A 19,553-nucleotide genomic window follows, 5' to 3' on the forward strand; every position below is an offset into this window, starting at 1 on the left:
CCGGGGACGAGGCTCCCCCGTAACCTCCCCTGGCTCCCCTCCCGCCTCCCGATCCGCCGTGGGGAGGGGTCTCCCCTCTTAGCCCCCCCCACCACGAGCTCCTCCCGGGACCTCCCCCCCGCCGGGGAGACCGCGGGGAAGGGGCTGCTCCCGTTATTCCCCCCCCGGCTCCCCTCCCGCCTCCCAACTCGCCGTGGGGAGGGGGCTTCACCCATAACTCCCCCAAGGGCTCCCCCCGTAACCCTCCCCCACCGGGGAGACCACCGGGGAGGGGGCTCCCCCCGCGCCTCCCACCTCAGCCTCTCCCGTCTACCCCTCTCCTCCTTCCCGCCCCCACGGAGCCCCTTTCTTCCCTCTCCAGCCCCCTACCCCGCGTTCTTCTCACCCCTCCTCAGACGGAGACCCCCACGTGCCCACTGCCCAAACACCCCCACTCAGCCAGCCTCACTCTCCTCCCTCTCCCCAAATACCCCCTTACCCAGCCCCCCCAGATCCCCACCCCTCACGCCTGTCTCCAGACACCCCCACCCTGCAGACACAGCTCCCTGCATTCCCAAACACCCCCTCACCCGAAACACACCCCATGTGAGCCCCCCAAACACTCCACATCACTCCCCAACCCTCCTGATTTCCAGTCCGCAACCCAAACCCTCCCCAATCCCAAACATCATCTATCCTCAAGCATCCCTACATTCCCACTCCCTCAAAGAGACCTCAGACACCCCGAATCCCTCAGTCTGTGAACCCCTAAATATCCCCCTCAAATTACACCCCAAGCCCCAGCCCCCCATGGGCATGGTGATGCTGGGGGGGGTCAGGGCAGGAGCCTGGGGGTCTTGTGCTGCTGTGGGGCCAGTTAGGGGTGCTGGTCACTCCATACTGGGAGGAACTGGGGGGAGCACACAGGTAGGGGAACCCCACACCCAGTGCACTGAGACCTACCCAACTCGGTCCATAGATGAGTCCTGCAGGCCTGGCCTTGGCCTCGCTGGTGTTTACCCCGGAATGAGTGCTCAGTCTGGGCGGGGGGGCAAAAGTCAGAGGGGTCCCTTTACGCGCTCCCCAAACCCTGTGACACCCTGATGGGGAAGGGGTGGCACTCGTGAGTGTTGGGGTCATGGGATGGAGGTGGCAGAGTGGCAGCTGGGGACAAGGTGGGGCACAGGCTGGCTGGGGCTCCCTCACTTCAGGTGAAATCCAGAGGAAAATGGGGGCTCCCTCAGTGCTGCCTGAGCTCAGGGGGATGAGGGGCTGTGCCCCCTCCCACCCCCCTGATGTGTCCTTGTCTTTTAGGTGCTGTCACAGCCCCCTCTCCTGTGGCAGTGCCACAGCAGCACGCAGGGAGCTGCCAGAGCCAGGGTGCCCCTGCGTGCCCCCCAGCCAGCCCCACATTTGGGGGCTTCTCCTCTGGCAGGAGCGGGGCACCTCTTTGCTCTCATTTAGACGTCACATGTGGTGACACCCTTGGTGATGCTGTGGGTGGCTGGTGATAATCAGCTCCCAGTGGGTTTGGGCTTCCCCCACTGCCCTGTCACCACTCTCTGGCGGCAGCTGGTTTTGTCACCCACCCTATTTTTGGGGTTCTGGGGGTGGAGGTGCCACCTCAGATCCTCCCCCAGCCTCTCCCTGCCCCTCCCTGGGGGCTGGGGCCACGTGCAGCCCCTGGGGGCTTCGTGCCAGGGGGTGTCCCTGGGTGACAGGGAGTGACCTGGGAGAGGTGGGGTGAGCGGGGACAGGAGGGGGTGTCTGGAGTGGTGTGAGGCAGACGGACAGATGGACAGAGGGCGGACGGGCATCCGGAGAGACAGATGGAGAGACGGAGGGACAGATGGATGGAGGGGACGGGAGACGTGAGCACGGAGACAGAGGGGTGGGTGGGTGATGGACAGACAGAGGGGTGGAGGGATGGAGGGAGAGGGTGAACGGAGGGATGGATGAAGGACGGACACAGGGATGGATGAAGGATGTATGGAGGGAGGGACAGAGTTGGATGGACAGGCAGGTGGAGGGATGGGGTGGATGGAGGGACAAGTGTGTGAATGGATGGTCAAAGGATGGATGGACAAAGAGATAGATGGATGGGCAGACAGGTGAATGGATGGAGAGACAGGTAAATGGACAGACAGAGGAATGGATGGACAGAGGAGTGGACACACAGGGAATGGACAGACAGGTGAATGGATGGAGGGACGGAAGGATGGGTGAGTGGAGAGACAGATAAATGGACAGAGAGATGGACAGAGGGGTGGGTGGATGGGCAGAAGGATGGACAGAGGGATGGATGGACGGATAGAGGGATGTGTGTATGGCAGAGGGGTGGACAGACAGACAGGCCTGTTGTGGGATGCCCAGCCCAGCCTGGTTTTCACACCACTGCCATTCTGATCCCTGCCAGCTGCCTCCTGCCTCAGTTTCCACAACTGGCCAGGATCGCCCTGAGAGGAGCCTGATCACCCCAGCCTGGGAAGCACCTTGGCTCTTCCAGCTTGTTGGGGGTTACCCAGCTCACACGGGTGTCCTGCTGTCCCCAGCTCCCTGCCTGGGGTTTAATTTAGCCCCAGGGTGTCACCCCAGGACTCACCACCCCTGAGTCAGCTTTGGGCACCCTTTGATGTGCGGGAGGGCAGCACAGCCTGCAGATGGTGGCAGCAGGACTTCTCCCTGGCAGGAGATGACAGCCAGGAAAGCCACGTGTTCCCTGGATAATTGTTTGTTCCTGTCAGCTCGGGTATTTTTGGAGCTTTTCCTTCCTCTGCTCTCTCATTCCGTTTCGGAGGCAGCAGCTGGCGGAGAGCAGTGGGTGCCCCTGGGTCCAGGACAAGGGGGAGCCCCCATGTCAGGGATCCCTGTCAGCCACAGGCAGGTCCTGGTACCAAATACTGTATTAGAATAGAATAATATATGTATTATATATATATAAATACATTATATATATAACATGTATAATTATTACACACAGTGATGGCAGCCGTCCCCAGTCAGCCCCCAGGCTCCCAGCACGATGACACTCGGGGATCTTTGGGATCCTGGAGCCTGGTGCCTCCCCTGAGCGTGACCCCCCCCATCCCTGAGCGAAGCTGCGGCTCCCTGTGATTCCCTGGGAACATGGCTGCCAGTGACGCGGCCGGTGACCTTCCTGCGGGCAAAGAGCCACCCGGCGTGTCACCCTCTCGGTGGCACAGGGCAGGCAGCCGAGCCACAGGGTCCCCAGTTATTTTCCGAGGCGGTTATTCCCCCCTGCCTCAGTTTTCCCGAGGCTGCTGATGCCACGCGGGCTCCTCCCAGCCCTGCCAGGCACGTGTCGCCGGCGGCAGCCCCGCGTCCCCTCCGGCGCTGGTGGCGGGTGATAAGCGGCTGGCGAGTGGCACGTCTCCGAAATCAAATTACCTTTGATGTCGCCAGGGCTATTTTCATCCCTGCTCGGTCACGTTGGTCCTGCACCCGCTGGCACCCGCGTCATTAAACCGTTCTCCGGGTGCTGTGTCATTCCCCCCCCCCTGCCTGGTCCCCTCCCGGGAGCCCCGAGGACACCCCTCGCCCTCGCCTCGCCCCCCCGGCGTTGGCAGCGTTGGTACCTGGCTGTGCCCAGCTCTGTTTGCCTCCCCACTGCAGCCAAAACATGGGGACTGACCCCCGCCCTGCACTGGGTAAAGCTGGGGGGGGATCAGCCAGAATCGAGGGGGTTTTTCCCATGGTGCCGAGCAGGATCTGAGCCCCCCCATGCACACCCCACACACACACCCCCCGATGGGCAGGATGGGAACCAGCCCCTCAGTCCCCTCTGGAACAGGGCTGGGGTGCAATGGGGTTGTTTCGGGGCTATATGGGAATTGGAGGGGTATCTCCACTGTCCCTGGTGCTCTTTTGGGGTGGGGAGGGTTACAGGCTGTTACCGATCCACTCTTAAGGGGAAGAAAGCCCCCCCCGGGTTTCCCCGTGGGAAGTCTGGGTCGGTGGTTTGGGAGACACTTAACCCTGGTGCTGCTGGGCTAGTGCCCTGTGACAGGGACTAGAGAGGGGGGCAGGACCCCCCAGAACCCGCCTTTTCCCTCGGGATATGGGTGGTGAGTGACATCATCTGTTTCCCCAAATAGATCCCAATTCAGAAGTGAGGGGGATCAGGAAAGTAACACCCCCTCAACAGATGAAGGCAGGTCATTTGGGGTTACAAGCTGTCCCAGAGTGGCAGGCTTTTTGTGGGGGGCCTTTGCTCCCCTCTGGTGCCCACCTCCAGCTCATGTCTGATGTCCCACCCTCACCTGGCATCGTGTATCCCAGCACTTTCCCCACCTGGCAGCTGAAGGGGAGAGTGGGGGGGCAGCCAGGGCTGGGGTCCTCCCACCCCCTTGACACCCTGGTGGGGGGTCTACAGCACCCCCCCCCCAGATTCTCAACCTGATTCTTTTCCCTCCCTCTGTCCCCACAGTTAAAAAGGCCAAGTATGACGGGCCCCAAGGTAAGTGACCCCCCACCTGCCTGCCCACCTGAGGGGGGACGGGGGGGCTCTTGGGCTGGCTGGATGTGGCAGGGTCAGAGGAAGGGCTGGGGGGAGAGGGGAGCCCAGGCTCATCCTCAGCTCTGCCGATATCAGTCGGCAAGTTTGGGGTGGGGGAGGAGCACACACAGAGATGGGGGTGCCCTGAACAGGAGCTGGGGGACTCACATTCATCACCCCAGCAGAGGTGGGATCCATTGCGGGGCTGGCGTGCCAAGTGTGGGAGTCCGCACGGGAGGGTGGCAGTGGGTGGTGTCAGAGGGCGGGGGCACACTGGGGGTCACTTCACCCTCTTCTTGCTCCCACAGAGAAGTTTAACACCTACGTGACCCTGAAGGTGCAAAATGTCAAGAGCACGACCATCGCGGTGCGGGGCAACCTGCCCTCCTGGGAGCAGGACTTCATGTTGTGAGTGTCCAGGGGGTCCCCCGGGGTCCCCCATCACTGCTGCCCCTGCAGACAGGGGGAGGTCCCCTGCTGACCCCAGCCCTGGGGGCTCCTCTAAGTCCTGGGCCTGAGGGGGCAGGTCAAGGCTGGGGTGGTCCCAGGGGCCTGCTGAGGGGGGTGACCTGAAGGGGGGTGTAGCCTGATACCTTTCCTGTCCCCAGTGAGATCAACAGGCTTGACCTGGGCCTGACAGTGGAGGTGTGGAACAAGGGGCTCATCTGGGACACCATGGTGGGGACGGTGTGGATCCCCCTGAGGACCATCCGGCAGTCCAACGAGGTAGGGAGCCAGGCATGTCCACCCCACGTGGACCCCAAGGGACATGACCCAGCCTCAGCTGTCCTTTGGGGCAGGGAGTGCCTTCCCCATCCTGCTTGGGGCCAGACCCCACGTGCTGGTTGTGGGGCCAGGAAAGGCCCGTGGGAGCTCTCCTCACCCCATTTCCACCCCGCAGGAGGGCCCTGGGGAATGGCTCACACTCGACTCCCAGGTCATCATGACCGACAACGAGATTTCGGGCACCAAGGACCCGACTTTCCACCGCATCCTTCTTGACACCCGCTTCGAGCTGCCCCTGGGTGGGTACCATCCCCGGCCCCCCCGGACTGGGGTGCATCCTTCCTGGTCCCCAGCCCCAGGCATGCTCAGGAGCCTTGGAGTTGGGGCTGAGGCTCTGACCCTGTGGCCTCAAAAGCTTGAGGGCTGTTTTGGGAGGGGGGTTCTGTGCACCAAGTTGGGTCTTTGCCCTTGCAGATATCCCCGAGGAGGAGGCCAGGTACTGGGCCAAGAAGCTGGAGCAGCTCAATGCAATGCGGGACCAGGATGATGTAGGTGCAGCCAGACCCGGGGTGAGGGGGGCGGGGGCAGCAGTGCTGCCAGCAGGAGCCCTCACCAGCCCCTCTCTTCCCAGTATGCCTTCCAGGAGGAGCAGGAAAAGCCTCTGCCCGTGCACGGCTCCCAGTGCTGTAAGTGCTGCCTTGTCCCTGCCCTGCCGTGGGACCCCTATGCCCCCTCTTCCTCCCCACTCCCCACACTGGGGACTCTCAGGGGTGGGCTCTGTTTGTGTTTTGGAGCATTGGACCCCATCCAAGTGGGGCTCAGCTTTACCCCACACCCTGTCCCCATTCCCGTTCTCCCTCCCGTGTTTGCTGGTGTTTCTTTGCTGTCCCCCTGCTCCACAGTGGGTGACCCTTCCTGTGGTCTGAGGGGAGCAGGGCATGAGGGGCAATGGGACTGGTAAGGACAGTCCCCTGGGGAGCCTGGGCAAAGGGCAACAAGGCTGGTGAGGGAGCTGCTGGGTGGGGGCCCCAGCAGAGGGGTCTGGGGGATTCGGGGTGGCAGCTCAGTTTGTCCCAACCTGTGCCTGTTTGTCCTTCTGTAACCACCCCAAGTCCAGGTCAGTGTGTCTGTGCCCAGCCCAGGACCTGTCCCCTTTCAGTGCCACCGTGCCTATCCACAGCACTGTCCCCAGCCTGGGTCAGTGTCACCGTGCCCAGCCCCATGTGCTGTCCCCAGCTCAGCTTGGTGTCACCAGGGCTTAGGCCCAGGCACTGTCCCCAGTGCACTTAGTGCCACTGGGCTCATCATCCCTAGGCCCCTTCCCTGTCCCATCACGGTGCTGCATTGCACAGTCCCTGTCCCCAGCATGGCTCAGTGCCAATGTGCCCCATCCTGGATGTCCCCCATCTCAGGGTGCTGTCCCCCACCCAGTCCAGTGCCACTGTGCCATCTGGGAGATGCTGGTTCCTCCCAACCAGCTGCCTCTGTCCTTATTGTCTCTGCCCCTTTCTTTGTAGGCAACTGGAATTATTTTGGCTGGGGAGAACAGCAGAGTAAGTATGCTACCCCCTCCTCTCCTCTCAGCCTGGGGGTCCGCAGCATGTCCCCCTTTGCCTGGCCCAGGGCTCAGGGGACCTGGGGCTTGGGTTCAACCTGTGGCCTCATGCCATGACTCTGCTGGGTGAGGATGGTGTCACCAAGTGCCCTGTCCTGGGCAGGGCTGTCCCCATGGGCTGGTGGGGACACAGCCCTGGGTGGCTCTGTGCCCTCAGGGTGCCCCGGTAACCACGAGCAGCCCAGGCTTTGCCTCTGTGGTGGGACATCAGTGGGGCAGAGGGAGGCTCTGCCCTGTCCTCTTTCTCCTTTCTGTATGTCCCAAATTCCCCCTCTGCCTCCCCCTCCCCCTCAAACCCTTCCTGCACTGAGAACATGTGCAGCCCCCTCTCACCCTACCCAGGGTCCATCTCCCCAGCACGGGCCCACAGCGGTGGGGACACAGTGGGGGCACTGACGGGTCTGTGCAGGGCGTGGGGCAGATTTGGGCCATCCCCTGTCCCACTCACTGTGTCCCCTGGCAGATGATGACCCCGACAGCACCGTGGATGACCGGGACAGCGATTACCGCAGCGAGACCAGCAACAGCATCCCCCCCCCTTACTACACCACGTCCCAGCCCAACGCCTCCGTGCACCAGTACCCCATGAGGCACCAGCAGCAGAGCTCCCGTGACTCCTACACCGACTCCATGCAGAGCTACGAGATGGACTACTCGGACCAGGCTCCCATCAGGTAGCGTGGGGTGCAGCCCCCCCCGGGACTCCCTCTCTTAACCTCCCCCCCAGGTGACAGAGGCCAGCAGGTCCCTGAGGTGATGCCAGGGATGGTGCTCCCAGGGAGGTGGGTGACAGAGGGAAGGAGGCTGAGGTGAGGAAAAGGTGGATGGTGCTGGCCCCATCCAAGCCTTTCCTTCTCCCTGGGAAGTTTTCAAGCCCTTTTGGGTCACCGCTCTCCTCTGTCCTCGCTGGGTTTGGGGACCCCCACGCCACGCTGGGAGCTGGGCAGTGGGGTGTGGGCTGGCTGGGGACACAGACGTGGCAGAGACACCTGCCCAGCACTTCCTCCCTGCGGCCGCAGCCCAGCCCAGCCCAAGGTGCCAGCCCCCTCCCGGTGGGCAGAGCCTCCCTGCCGGTGTCCCCCGGCGGCAGGGGATGCCGGGACGTGGCGGGTGGCGGTGGTGTGGCACTGGGGCCTCGCTGACCATGTTCCTCTCCTCCCCGGCAGACGCTATGGTAGCGTAGACTCTGCCGCAAACGGACGCAGCGACGCTGAGTCCGGTTCTGAGTCGAGCAGGCGGACCAGCCGCCAGCCTTCCCTTGAGAGCAGGCGGTCCCTAGACCTATCGGATAGGTGGGTCTCTGCCTGTGCCGTGTGCCGTGTGCCGTCGCAGAGTGCTGTGGTCGGTCCTTGCAGCCATGGTGAGGCCAACACCAGTCCTGGCAAGGGCGGCCTCGTGCCACCGCAGGGTCCCCGCTCCCCGTCCCGGATCGGCCTCGCAGGGGGGCAGCGTTGGGGTGCTCCAGGTGTTCCCTCCGATGTCCCTTCTTGCTGCTGCACCCCAGTTCACGGGGTGATGTCCCAGCATCCTGGTACCACTCGTTGGCACTGCGACCATCTGCAGCCAGACCTCCTTGAGCCAGCAGGTGTGGGAGTGGGGCCTCGGGGACTCAAATGCCACCCCATGTTCCTGGTCACCTCCCAGGGAGTGCCTGGCTGGGCCAAAGCCTCATGCAGTGATTTGGGATCCTTGTGATGTGCCAAGGGCCCCTCTCCCAGCTCTGGCCAGGGTCAGGATGGGGAAGTGGGGGGTTTCCACGCATGAGCCATGTCTCCTGCACCCCTGTGCCCCAAGTGCCCCTTCCCAAGGTACCTGGATGATGCCAGTACCCCTTCCAGCTGGGACCAGCCTGGGCATCCCCCAGCACCCTCTTCCTTGCAGTGTCCCCTGGCTTCCCATTGCCTGGCTCTGCCACTCCGGGCTCTGCCCATCCCATCCCCTCATCCCCATCCCCCTTGCCCACCCCACTCGCCCTGGCTGGAGACGTGGTGTCGGCCTCTTCCTTGGCATGTCCCTGTCCTGTCTGCATGTCTGCTTCTGTCAGCCTGTCCCCACGGAGCCCTGGGGCACAGGGCACAGGGACCCCTGCAGCTCTCACAGTGCAGGCAACTGTGAGAGGAGGGGGCTGAAAGGGCCTGGGGGAGGGACAGATGGGGCGGGGGGAAGGGGTCTGGCTGGGCAGGAGGAGTGGAGAGGGGACCCCCGGGTAGGGATGATGTTGAGGGGAGTGAGGGGGCTCAGGGGGTGCCCTGGGGTGAGGGTGCTTGGGAGGGCTACGAGGAGCGCTGGGGTGTCAGAGTTGGGTGACAGCTCTGTGGGGCAGGGGCAGGACAAGGGTTTCTGGCAGTAGCAGGAGGCAGCACCTGGCTGGGGGTGCTGTGCTCTGCCCCCACCCCTGGCTGGGGTGAGCTGAAGGGACAGACACTGTCCCCCCATCCCCACACTCAGCCCTGGCACAGTCAGGAAGGTCAGACCCCGAGAGTGCCCCAGCCTGGGGGCTGGTCCCAGCCCATGGAGTCTGCTGGGTCTGTGCCTCCGACTCCCAGGTTGAGGAGCCCAGTGCTCCCGGTGGGAGCTGCACATCCTCCCGCCCCTGGGATGGGCACCCCGGGGCTCTGTCTGGGGTGACACAGACCCACAGGAGCCCTGTCCTTGTGTCCCCTCGCCCCTCAGCCCCACAGGGAGCAGTCGCTACGCCTCGTCGGCCGAGCTGAGCCAGGGCAGCTCCCAGCTGAGTGAGGACTTCGAGAACGAGAGTCTGCGGGACTCGGAGCTGGACGAGAGGGACGGCGACTCCTACCACTCCTGCCACAGCTCCGTCAGCTACCACAAGGACTCCCCGCGCTGGGAGGAGGAGGACGATGATGATCTCTACCTGGAGGAGGAGGAGGAAGAGTTCATTGAGGACTACAGTGAGACTGAGGAAGGCTATGCGAAGGAGGAGGAGCTGGAGGAGGAGGAGGAGCTGCGGGAGGAGGACACTTATGAACCCCCCGAGGACGAAATGTACCCCCCACCACAGAAACCCCCTGCACAGCAGCAGCAGCAACAGGTCCCCCAGCAGCAGCAACAGCAGCAGCAGCAGCAGCAGCAGCAGCAACAGCAGCAGCAACAGCAGCAACCTCAGCTGGTCCCACAGCTGAAGCCACAGCAGCAAGAGAGAAAGGAGGAGAGGAAGGAGGAGAGGAAAGAGGAGAGGAAGGAGGAGAAGGACACCTCTGCCTCCCAGGAACCCCTTGAGGCCCTCGAGGCCCAGAGGGGAGCAGAGGAAGCTCCCGTGCAAGAGGCAGCCCCAGAGTCTGAGCCCCCAAAACCGGCTGAGAGGTAGGAGGGGGGACTGATCTGCCCTGGGATGGCACCATGCCTGGTGGCACTGAGGATGCTCTGGAGGTGGCTCAAGGCTGGGGCTGGTGCCAGGATGAGACACCTTATGTGGTCTCTGGAGCTTTTCCAGGTGCTTGAGGCATTGAGATGAGGGAAACCCACCTTGTGCCCCTCAGGCAAGGGCCAGCCCCCTTGGGCACACTGCCCTGGCCCAGCCACCCCCATGCTGAACAGGGCTCAAGGTGTTAAAGAACCTGCCAGGGCTATGGGTCTGCAGGTTTATAACCTGGAACAAACCTGGGGCTGGAGAAAGTGGAGACTTGAGGCTGCAGTTCTTCTCCTCTGGCTCAAGTTTTTGGCTCCCTGGATGGAGGGGGTACCCTGGAGCTCGGTCAGATGAGGAAATTTCCATCCACAGGAGCCAGTCCTCTCCCTAGGCCACTCCATGGCCTTCTGTGCTGTGAATTAGTTGGTGGCCAGGTTCCTGGTTCAGCATGTGAATAATTCATATCTCGGGGACAGATTATTCAAATGTCATCATTGACCATTTCCATTTTCAGTGCCTGTCACCCCTCCCTGAAGAGGGGAACTGTGATGGGCTTTTTCAGTCTTTTATTTAGTTTAAATTATAGACCAGAGCTGGGGAATCTCTAATTTAAAAGAATGTGCAGAGAGCTGGTTTTTTTTAAAATACATTATTTGGGCCCAAGGGCTGGTGGGAGCCTGGGCACAGGTGGCCTCAGGTCATGGTGCCCACTGGGCACGGGGCTCGGGGGGTCCCATGTTGGGAATTGGGGACCATGGATTAGTGCTGGGGACTCCAGTTTAGCACTGGGGACCATGGACTGTTCTGGGACCCCATATTAGTGCTGAGGACTCCAGGTTAACATTGATGACCCCAGATTATCACTGAGGACATCAGATTAGCTCTGGGGGCCATTGGTTAGTGCTGGGGACCACAAATTAATGCTGACAACCCCAGATTAGCACTGGGGACCCCAGATTAGCATAGGCAGAGACCCCAGGGCTGGTTTGGGCAGGTTCATCTCCTGAGCTCCCCAGGGCTTAGTCCCAGGATAGTTTTGGGTCTCTCTCTCCAGTGTCATGTCACAGCAGGGTCTCAAGGAGGCTGGTGTGTTTGGAGAATTTCTTTTCTTTTCCTCTATGTCTTCATTTTGCAGGAGAGGAGAAAAAACCCCACAACACCCAATATGTCCAGGTGGACAGTTTTCCCTGGGGTGTTGGGGGTTCTTTACCCCAGGCTGTTGTGGTGGGAAGAGGCCAGAGAACATCCTGATGGATGTGAGGGACAAAGGATGTTTAATTCACGTACTTGTGTCACCGACTGTCCCCACATGTCACTTAGGTGCCCAGGGCAGGGTCTCCCGAGGGAGGGGTAGCTCCTGGCTTGTCCCCAGTGCTCTGCCCTGACAGTGTTGCCCTTTGCAGCAGGACCTGCTGCATTTTCAGGTCCTTCCTGGTAGCAAAAGGGGGTTTTGCCATGGCCACACTGGCTCTGGGCCCATCAGGATGCCCAGATCACAGCCTCAGTCCTGCCCAGGGTGTGGGGGCTGATTCCCCCTCCCCGGTGCCTTGCTGGGAGGTGACAAGGTGTGTGTGTCCTTGCAGGGAGCAGGCAGAAGAGGAGGTGCAGGACCCCAAAGCACGAGCCAAAGCCAACTGGCTGAGAGCCTTCAACAAGGTCTGCATGCAGCTGCAGGAGGTGAGGACCCCCCTGGCCACTGCCCTGGGCTGGGGGCACGGCCCCTTCCCACGCCCTGGCAGCTTCCAGGGACATCCACTCCCCAGGGACCCATCCTGACCTGGGGGCCCCCAGCAGTGGTGGCCCCACAACCCCATTCCTGCCAAGTGGGACCCCCAGAGGGGCCTGGAGTGCTGAGGACCCCCCCGTGTGTGCTGCATGCGTGTGCTGGTGCGAGCCCCCCACCCCGTCCCCTCTGTTGAGTTGACAATATTTTGTTTTGTTTTTAGACTCCATCCTCCATCTTTTCTTTTTGTTTTGGCTCTGGATTCGCTCCCCGGGGTCTCGATCCCCCTCCCCACCGCTTCTCTTTTCAGTTGTCCACCACCATGGCCCTTGCACCCGCGTCTCCCCTCCCTGCAGGGAAGGGGTGTAGCCTGCCTGCAGGTAAGCATGTCCCCTGGAACCTCCCAGCAACCTGTGTGCCTTCCCTGTGTGTGTGTCTGTGTGTCTGTGTGTGCAGGGATTGCCCCACAAGGGCAATGGTCTCTCTGCTCCCCCGAAATAATCCCCTCCTGGAAGGGGAGGTGTCACTGCTGGACTATCCCTGCACACACCCCCACTTCCATGTGCTCTGGCTTTTCCCTGCTCTTCTCTCCAACTGCTGTGGGTCCCTGAGGACCAACTGAGCCCTTATGATGCTTCTCCACTGCCCCAACCCCCAAATTTTAGCACGGTGTAGCTGCCCACCCTGCTTTGCCAGCCCGAGCCCCTCTGCTGAAGCCCACCCACCGCTCACCCAGCTCAGCCTCCTCAAGATATTTATTCCCAGTGCCAGCTCTTTGCTGGGAAGAGCCCTGTTGGTTTTGGAACACTTTGCTCTGCCCACCCTGCCCATCCTCCCGTGCTTCCCCAGTGCTGGGAGCACAGTGGGGTGCTCACTGCCCTGGGGGGGCTGCCCCCCACGCTGGTGGATCCCACTGTGCCCCTGACACTGTCCTGTGTTTTCCAGGCCCGCGGGGAAGGTGATGGAGAATCCAAATCCCTGTGGTTCAAAGGCGGGTGAGTACACGGGGAAGCTGGAACGTTCTGCCCCCCGGGATCTCAGCCCCCTCCTCATTAGGATGTGATTAACAAGCTCAACAGTGGGCCTGTGTGGGGAAGGGTTGCTGAGCTGTGGGCGTGCAGGGGGCCAGATTTTGGGGCTGAATGCTGGTCGATGTCTGGTGCTTCTGGAGGAGCCAGCAGAGATGACATTGCTCTGTGTCCCCAAGAGCTGCTGCCGAGGGGGAGAGTGAGAGGTGAGTTGGGATGGGACTGAGTTGGGGTGGCAGTTCCTGCTTCCCTCATGGAGTGATGCCATGGGGAATCCTGAGCCTCTCACCTCGATGGGCTGGGGGTCTCAGTCCTGTTTTGCCCTCGCAGACGGCTCTGCCATGACCCCAGGCAGAATGTGGCAGTTTTCCATGAGAATTCCCAGATCACACCAGGGATTTCTCACAGACAGGGCTGCAAAGCTGAGTTCCTGCCTCAGTTTCTCTTGCAGCAGAACTCAAGGCTCACGTGCTCAGTGCTCCCCTCTGGGGTCCCAGAGTGAACCTCTAGCTCTCCAGCCCCACGCTGCAAAGCCAGAGCTGACTAAGCCAAATGGGCTGCTTTTCTCCTGAGTTTCACTGATGCACTTCACATGGGGAAAATCACAGTTTCCTGCCCAAATCCCCTTCCCCCTCAGCTTTTAGTCCGGTGATCCCTGTCCCAGTCAGGGTGGTGGTGAGGTTGGGGGCCCCATGGATGGGTCCCAGCCACAAAGGGATTGCTTTGCAGTTCTATCTGCCAAATCCTAGATAGTAGGAAGAAATTCTTCTCTGAGAGGGTGGTGAGGCCCTGGCACAGTTTACCAGAGCAGCTGTGCCTGCCCCATCCGTGGAAGAGTTCAAGGCCATGTTGGATGGGGCTTGGAGCAACCTGGGATAGTGGAAGGTGTCCCTGCCTGTGGCAGGGAGTGGAATGAGGTCAGACCCAAACCAGGCTGTGACTCTACGAAATCCCGAGTGACCATGGGGCAATAATGCCTCAGTTTCCCCTTCCCCTCTGACTCTCCTCTCTCTTGCAGGCCTGGTGGTGGGCTGATCATTATAGACAGCATGCCGGACATTCGCAAGCGAAAACCCATCCCCCTAGTTAGCGATTTGGTGAGGCTCCTCCTAAGGCACCACCCCCACAGCTGCCGGCTTCGCTCCCGCTGCGCCCCACCGGACTGCCCCGCTCCCCAGCTGCCTCTAACATGGCTTGTGTTCTCTTGTTTTCTTTCCTGTGGCCTGGCTGGGCTTCCCCCGCGGCAGGGGGGCGGCTGTAAGGTTTCTGCGCTGCATTAACAGCATGCCCGACATTAAGCCTGGACGCAAATCTCTCCCTCTAGTCAGCGATCTGGTGAGCGCGGTCCGAGGGGTTAAAGAGAGAGCGCCCTTGGGTGCTGCCGGCCAGCCCTCAGCTCCCCCAGCCCTGCCAAAGGGGGGCGGGGGTGTCCCAGGCTGGTTTGGGGGGCTCCTGGCCCTCCTTGCAGTGGGGGGAGCTGTGAGGATGGCACAGCTGGGCTCTCCCTACCCGAGGGTGCTTCTCTTTAACGGAGCCCCAGTCCCCACACCAAGCATCAGCCCGAGGCTTCCCGGGGCTGCTTCTGGTTTCTCATTTTTTTGCTGGTGCTGTGTCCCTGGTCCTTCCCTGTCCCACCTGCTGTAGGTCCCTGCAGCTTGGACCATGCTGGTGCTGGACAGATGGACCTCTGTACGAGGGGAGGGGTGGTCGTGGCTTTTCCAAGCTGCCCAGACCCTCTGGTCCCATCCCCACTGCCCTGCTGTGCTTTCACAGTCCAGTGTATGGGGCTGGGGACCCCCCATGTATGGACCCCCCATGCTGGGGTCCCTTCCAGCCTCTGGGCTCTAATGCACAGGATCACTCTGCTGTCCTCTCCCTGGTGACAAGAGACAGCAATTTTGGAAACCAGACACCCCTTACCCCCAGAATTAGATGCCCTTCCCCTCCTTCTCCCTTTCTTTACACCTTGCCAGCTCCACTGTGTGCCCTCCCCAGGGTACCACCCTCCTGTCCCCAACCTGTCTCTCCCCTCATCCCCCTGCCCCCCCCTTGCTGCCCCCCCCAGAACCCCCCACCCCCAGCCCACTTGGGCAGCCGCTGATGCTTCTGCACTGTGCTGTGTTGGTGTTTTGGGGGTTGGGGGTGGGCAGTGTGCAGGGTTTGAGGGGGCTGCTTCCTTTCCCTGCTGGATTTGCAGGCTGCAGCCAGTGCTGGGCTTGAGGACACAGTCCCTCCCACCCAGTGCTGGGTGAAGGGGGGGCGTTGCCCCCATCCCAACTGGTTCTGTTGAGGAAGGGGCTCTCCTGGGAAGTGTTTGCACTAATGGCCTTTTTATTCCCCCCTCGCTGGCCCTGGCTGCCCACAGGCCATGGTAAGTGCCCCCCACCCCATCTCCCCAGGGGTTTCAGACACATGTTGAGAGGCTCTGCCCTGCTGGGGCTGAACTGGGAATGCCACAGGCTGCTGAACTGGTTCCAGTCCCACTGCACAGCAATGCTGGCATCACTGGGAGCTGGGCTGTCCCCTCTGCCCCCAAATGCAGCCAGGAGCCCTCCCTGTCTGGGGTTGGGGTCTGTCCTGGGTGTTCTACAGCCACTGGGACCCCAAAGGAGTGCAGGAGGGTCCCTCCATGCTCTGCTGGATTTGGGAACTCTGTTTCTTTCCCACAGTCCCTGGTCCAGTCCAGGAAAGCGGGAATCACATCTGCGCTGGCCTCGAGCACCTTGAACAATGAGGAGCTGGTAGGTGCTGGGGTGGGCTGGGGTGGGGGCTGAGCCTCGGGGGCTGGGCCAGCAGTGAAGGTGCAGGGTGTGTGCCACACCAGCGTCCTCTGGCAACGCCAGAGCAGCTGGGTATAGAATCATGGCATTATTGAGGTTGGAAAAGACCTTTAAGATCACCAAGTGCAACCATCAACCCACCACCACTAACCCGTGTCCTCAAGTGCCACCCTCTGCCCTGCCTGAGCTTTTCTCCCCCCTTCTCTCTCCTGTCCCTGCACAGAAAAACCATGTTTACAAGAAGACCCTGCAAGCCTTAGTGTACCCCATCTCCTGCACGACGCCCCACAACTTTGAGGTGTGGACGGCCACCACCCCCACCTACTGCTACGAGTGCGAGGGGCTCCTGTGGGGCATCGCCCGGCAGGGCATGCGCTGCGCCGAGTGCGGCGTCAAGTGCCACGAGAAGTGCCAGGACCTGCTCAACGCCGACTGCCTGCAGAGTAAGGACACAAGCCTTGTCCCTTCTGCCCTTGGAGAGGGAGGATGGAGCAGCCCGGGAGAGCTGGGCTCCTGCCTTGAGCGTGGGAGAAGTGGTGGGCAGGGCAGATCTGTGCTGGGAAGGGGGGAGAGCCCTCCAGGTTTGAATTAATTAATGTATAGAATCGCAGAATGGTGGAATTGTCAAGGTTGGAAAAGACCTTTAACATCAACAAGTCCAACCGTCAATCCAGCACCGTTGTGGTCACCACTGAACTATGTCCTCAAGTGCCACATTCACATGTTTTTTGTACACTTCCAGGGATGGCGACTCCACCACTGCCCTGGGCAGCCTGTGCCAATGCTTGATAACCCTTGCCATGAAAAAATTTTTCCTAATATACAACCTAAACCTCCCCTGGTGCCCCTTGAGGCCGTTTCCTCCTGCCTTGTCCCCAGGCCCATCATGCTCACTTGAGAGAGCTCTGTGGTCTCTCCCGGATACCGCCTGCATCCCCACCCCATCTCACCCATGGCTGTCCTCTCCCAGGAGCAGCAGAGAAGAGCTCCAAGCACGGAGCAGAGGACCGGACCCAGAACATCATCATGGTGCTCAAGGACCGCATGAAGATCCGGGAGCGCAACAAGCCGGAGATATTTGAGCTGATCCAGGAGGTGTTTGGGGTCAACAAGACCACACACACACAGCAGATGAAGGCAGTGAAGCAGAGTGTCCTGGATGGCACCTCCAAATGGTCGGCCAAGATCAGCATCACAGGTAGGCAGCTGCCCTCTTTGGACATGGGGACAAGGCTGTTCCCAGCACAAGGATGCTGCATGGCCCAACCCCTCATCCTGCCGAGCAGCTTCAGCCCCTGGGGCCCTGTGGGGGCACAGGTGCCTGTTTTGGGGGTCTTGGTGTGGCTGTGGCACTGATTTCTCTCTCTGTCTGTTCTCTCTGCCATGTGTGCCGTGCCTGTGCCGTGTGTGGATGGGTGTGCATCCCGTGCCGTGCTGTGCTGCAGTGGTTTGTGCCCAGGGCCTGCAAGCAAAGGATAAGACAGGTTCCAGTGACCCCTATGTCACTGTCCAGGTTGGAAAGACAAAAAAAAGGACTAAAACTATCTACGGCAATCTCAACCCAGTCTGGGAGGAGAATTTCCATTTGTAAGTTCACCCCCAGTCCCCTCATCCGCCTGCATTGCTGTGCTGGGCTGTGCTGGCTGTCAGCATGTCCCTTTGGAGTGGGGGAGCCAGCTGGGCCTCGTCCTGCCCCCACTCAGGGTGGAGGGGGGTGCTGGGGTCCCTCAGGGTGCTGGTTTTGTGCCATGGAGGGTTGGGCTCCAGGGGCTGATCCCTGGAGCTGTGCTGGGGCTGCGCTGAGCCAACTGGGGAGGGTTGGTGCCCCCAGGTCTGCTCTCTTCCCTAGTTCCTGCCCTGTGTGGGGGTGGTCCCTCTTGTTTAGGGAAACAGAGGATGGGGAAAAGTTGGAAAGGTTTCCCTGCTCATCCCAGGGCTTGCTCCTTCTTGCTTCCCCAGTGAGTGCCATAACTCCTCTGACCGCATCAAGGTCCGTGTGTGGGACGAAGACGACGACATCAAATCCCGCGTCAAGCAGCGCTTCAAGAGGGAATCCGACGACTTCCTGGGCCAGACCATCATCGAGGTCCGGACCCTGAGCGGGGAGATGGACGTCTGGTACAACCTCGGTAAACATCTCCCTGACACAGCCTGAGAGCCCTGCCCTGTGCCCTGGGGGGGTGACACAGCCTGGCCAGGCTGGGACCCCAGCCCTGGGCTCCAGAGGGACAACACAGCCTGGCCAGGCTGGGACCCCAGCCCTGGGCTCCAGAGGGACAACACAGCCTGGCCAGGCTGGGACCCCAGCCCTGGGCTCCAGAGGGACAACACAGCCTGGCCAGGCTGGGACCCCAGCCCTGGGCTCCAGAGGGACAACACAGCCTGGCCAGGCTGGGACCCCAGCCCTGGGCTCCAGAGGGACAACACAGCCTGGCCAGGCTGGGACCCCAGCCCTGGGCTCCAGAGGGACGTGCTACAAGCCCTGGCCTGAAGGGCTATAGCAGCAGCAATATAAATGTAACTATAAAAAAAAATATTATATAATAAATGTATACAATAAGTATACAAATATAAATATCTATTTCAACATAAAGATTTATATAAATATATACAAGTATATTTATATAAATTTATATAAATATAATCACAGAAGTTGTGGATCAAGGGGTGAACTTGATGATCTCAGAGGTCCCTTCCAACCCAGCTGATTCTATGATTTTATATAGAAATATAATATTATAAATAATTTTTAAATATATATAAAAACATTTCCTATCAGAAGCCATTGGGATCAAGTGTTTTCCCAGGGTCATTTGCAGAACCTTTAGCCCAGGAGGGCTGGAGTATCAGCCCTCTGCAGAGGGGAAACTGAGGCACAGAGAGGCCACGTCTCTAGAGTCTGGAGATGTGGCCAAATCCCTCTCTTCAGTACCTTGGTGGCACTGTGCCCTGGCCTGGCTGCACATGGTAGTGGGTGTCCACCCAGCTCTGGCCCTCAGAGACCCTCTGTCCTGGAGCATTCTGCCCCTCCTTGGGGCCAGGAGTGAGCAGGGTTGCTCTGGGGAAGCCTCACACCTCGTCCCCCTCCCTGTGCCCCGCAGACAAGCGGACAGATAAGTCGGCGGTGTCGGGGGCCATCCGGCTGCACATCAGCGTGGAGATCAAAGGCGAGGAGAAGGTGGCTCCCTACCACGTCCAGTACACCTGCCTGCATGAGGTGAGCGGCCCAGGCAGGCACGGGGGGCACGGCCCCCACCCCAGCGATGCCACCCTGCCACCACCGGCCCTGGGGACCTGACGGGACTCATTTGTACCCCCAGAACCTGTTCCACTTTGTGACGGATTTGCAAAACAACGGAGTGGTGAAGATCCCCGACGCCAAGGGGGACGATGCCTGGAAGGTGTACTTTGATGAGACGGCACAGGAGATCGTGGACGAGTTTGCCATGCGCTACGGGGTGGAGTCCATCTACCAGGCCATGACGTGAGTCACCTGCCCTCCACCTGGCTCAGGGGGGGCTGTGCCGGCCTTGAGAGGGGATCACTGTCCCCATCATCCTCCTCTACTGCCATTGGCACCCACCTCCCTGCCACGGGTCAGACTTACCCCAAACCTGTGCCCATCCCTCCCCTTCTCAATGCACTGTGGCACAGACTCACCTCAAGTCCTGAGGGCACCATGTCAGATCTAAAGCTGTTGGAGAGTGTCCAAAGGAGGGACACAGAGCTGGAGATGGATCTGGAGGGGAAGGGTCTGAGGAGCAGCTGAGGGCACTCGGCTGGTTCAGCTGAAGCAGAGGAGACTGAGGGGAGACT

The 19,553-nt window shown here is 60.8% G+C and overlaps 1 protein-coding gene across 1 annotated transcript in view; it reads left to right on the forward strand.

The window, feature by feature from the left end:
* Positions 1-19,553, forward strand: part of UNC13A (unc-13 homolog A) — a 50,622-nt gene that overhangs the window by 12,222 nt on the left and 18,847 nt on the right. Inside the window, exons 2-22 of the mRNA XM_017836981.1 lie at positions 4,373-4,456; positions 4,804-4,903; positions 5,104-5,221; positions 5,397-5,520; positions 5,696-5,769; positions 5,853-5,907; positions 6,739-6,774; positions 7,300-7,510; positions 8,003-8,128; positions 9,510-10,160; positions 11,790-11,883; positions 12,875-12,924; positions 13,976-14,054; positions 15,323-15,328; positions 15,627-15,698; positions 15,961-16,180; positions 16,708-16,935; positions 17,183-17,324; positions 17,697-17,866; positions 18,839-18,954; positions 19,058-19,221. Coding sequence (XP_017692470.1) covers positions 4,373-4,456; positions 4,804-4,903; positions 5,104-5,221; positions 5,397-5,520; positions 5,696-5,769; positions 5,853-5,907; positions 6,739-6,774; positions 7,300-7,510; positions 8,003-8,128; positions 9,510-10,160; positions 11,790-11,883; positions 12,875-12,924; positions 13,976-14,054; positions 15,323-15,328; positions 15,627-15,698; positions 15,961-16,180; positions 16,708-16,935; positions 17,183-17,324; positions 17,697-17,866; positions 18,839-18,954; positions 19,058-19,221 — 2,920 coding nt within the window. The remainder of the gene's footprint in view (positions 1-4,372; positions 4,457-4,803; positions 4,904-5,103; positions 5,222-5,396; positions 5,521-5,695; positions 5,770-5,852; positions 5,908-6,738; positions 6,775-7,299; positions 7,511-8,002; positions 8,129-9,509; positions 10,161-11,789; positions 11,884-12,874; positions 12,925-13,975; positions 14,055-15,322; positions 15,329-15,626; positions 15,699-15,960; positions 16,181-16,707; positions 16,936-17,182; positions 17,325-17,696; positions 17,867-18,838; positions 18,955-19,057; positions 19,222-19,553) is intronic.

The sequence above is a fragment of the Lepidothrix coronata genome, unplaced genomic scaffold (assembly GCF_001604755.1).
Source record: "Lepidothrix coronata isolate B3197 unplaced genomic scaffold, Lepidothrix_coronata-1.0 Scaffold290, whole genome shotgun sequence".
NCBI lineage: Eukaryota > Metazoa > Chordata > Aves > Passeriformes > Pipridae > Lepidothrix > Lepidothrix coronata.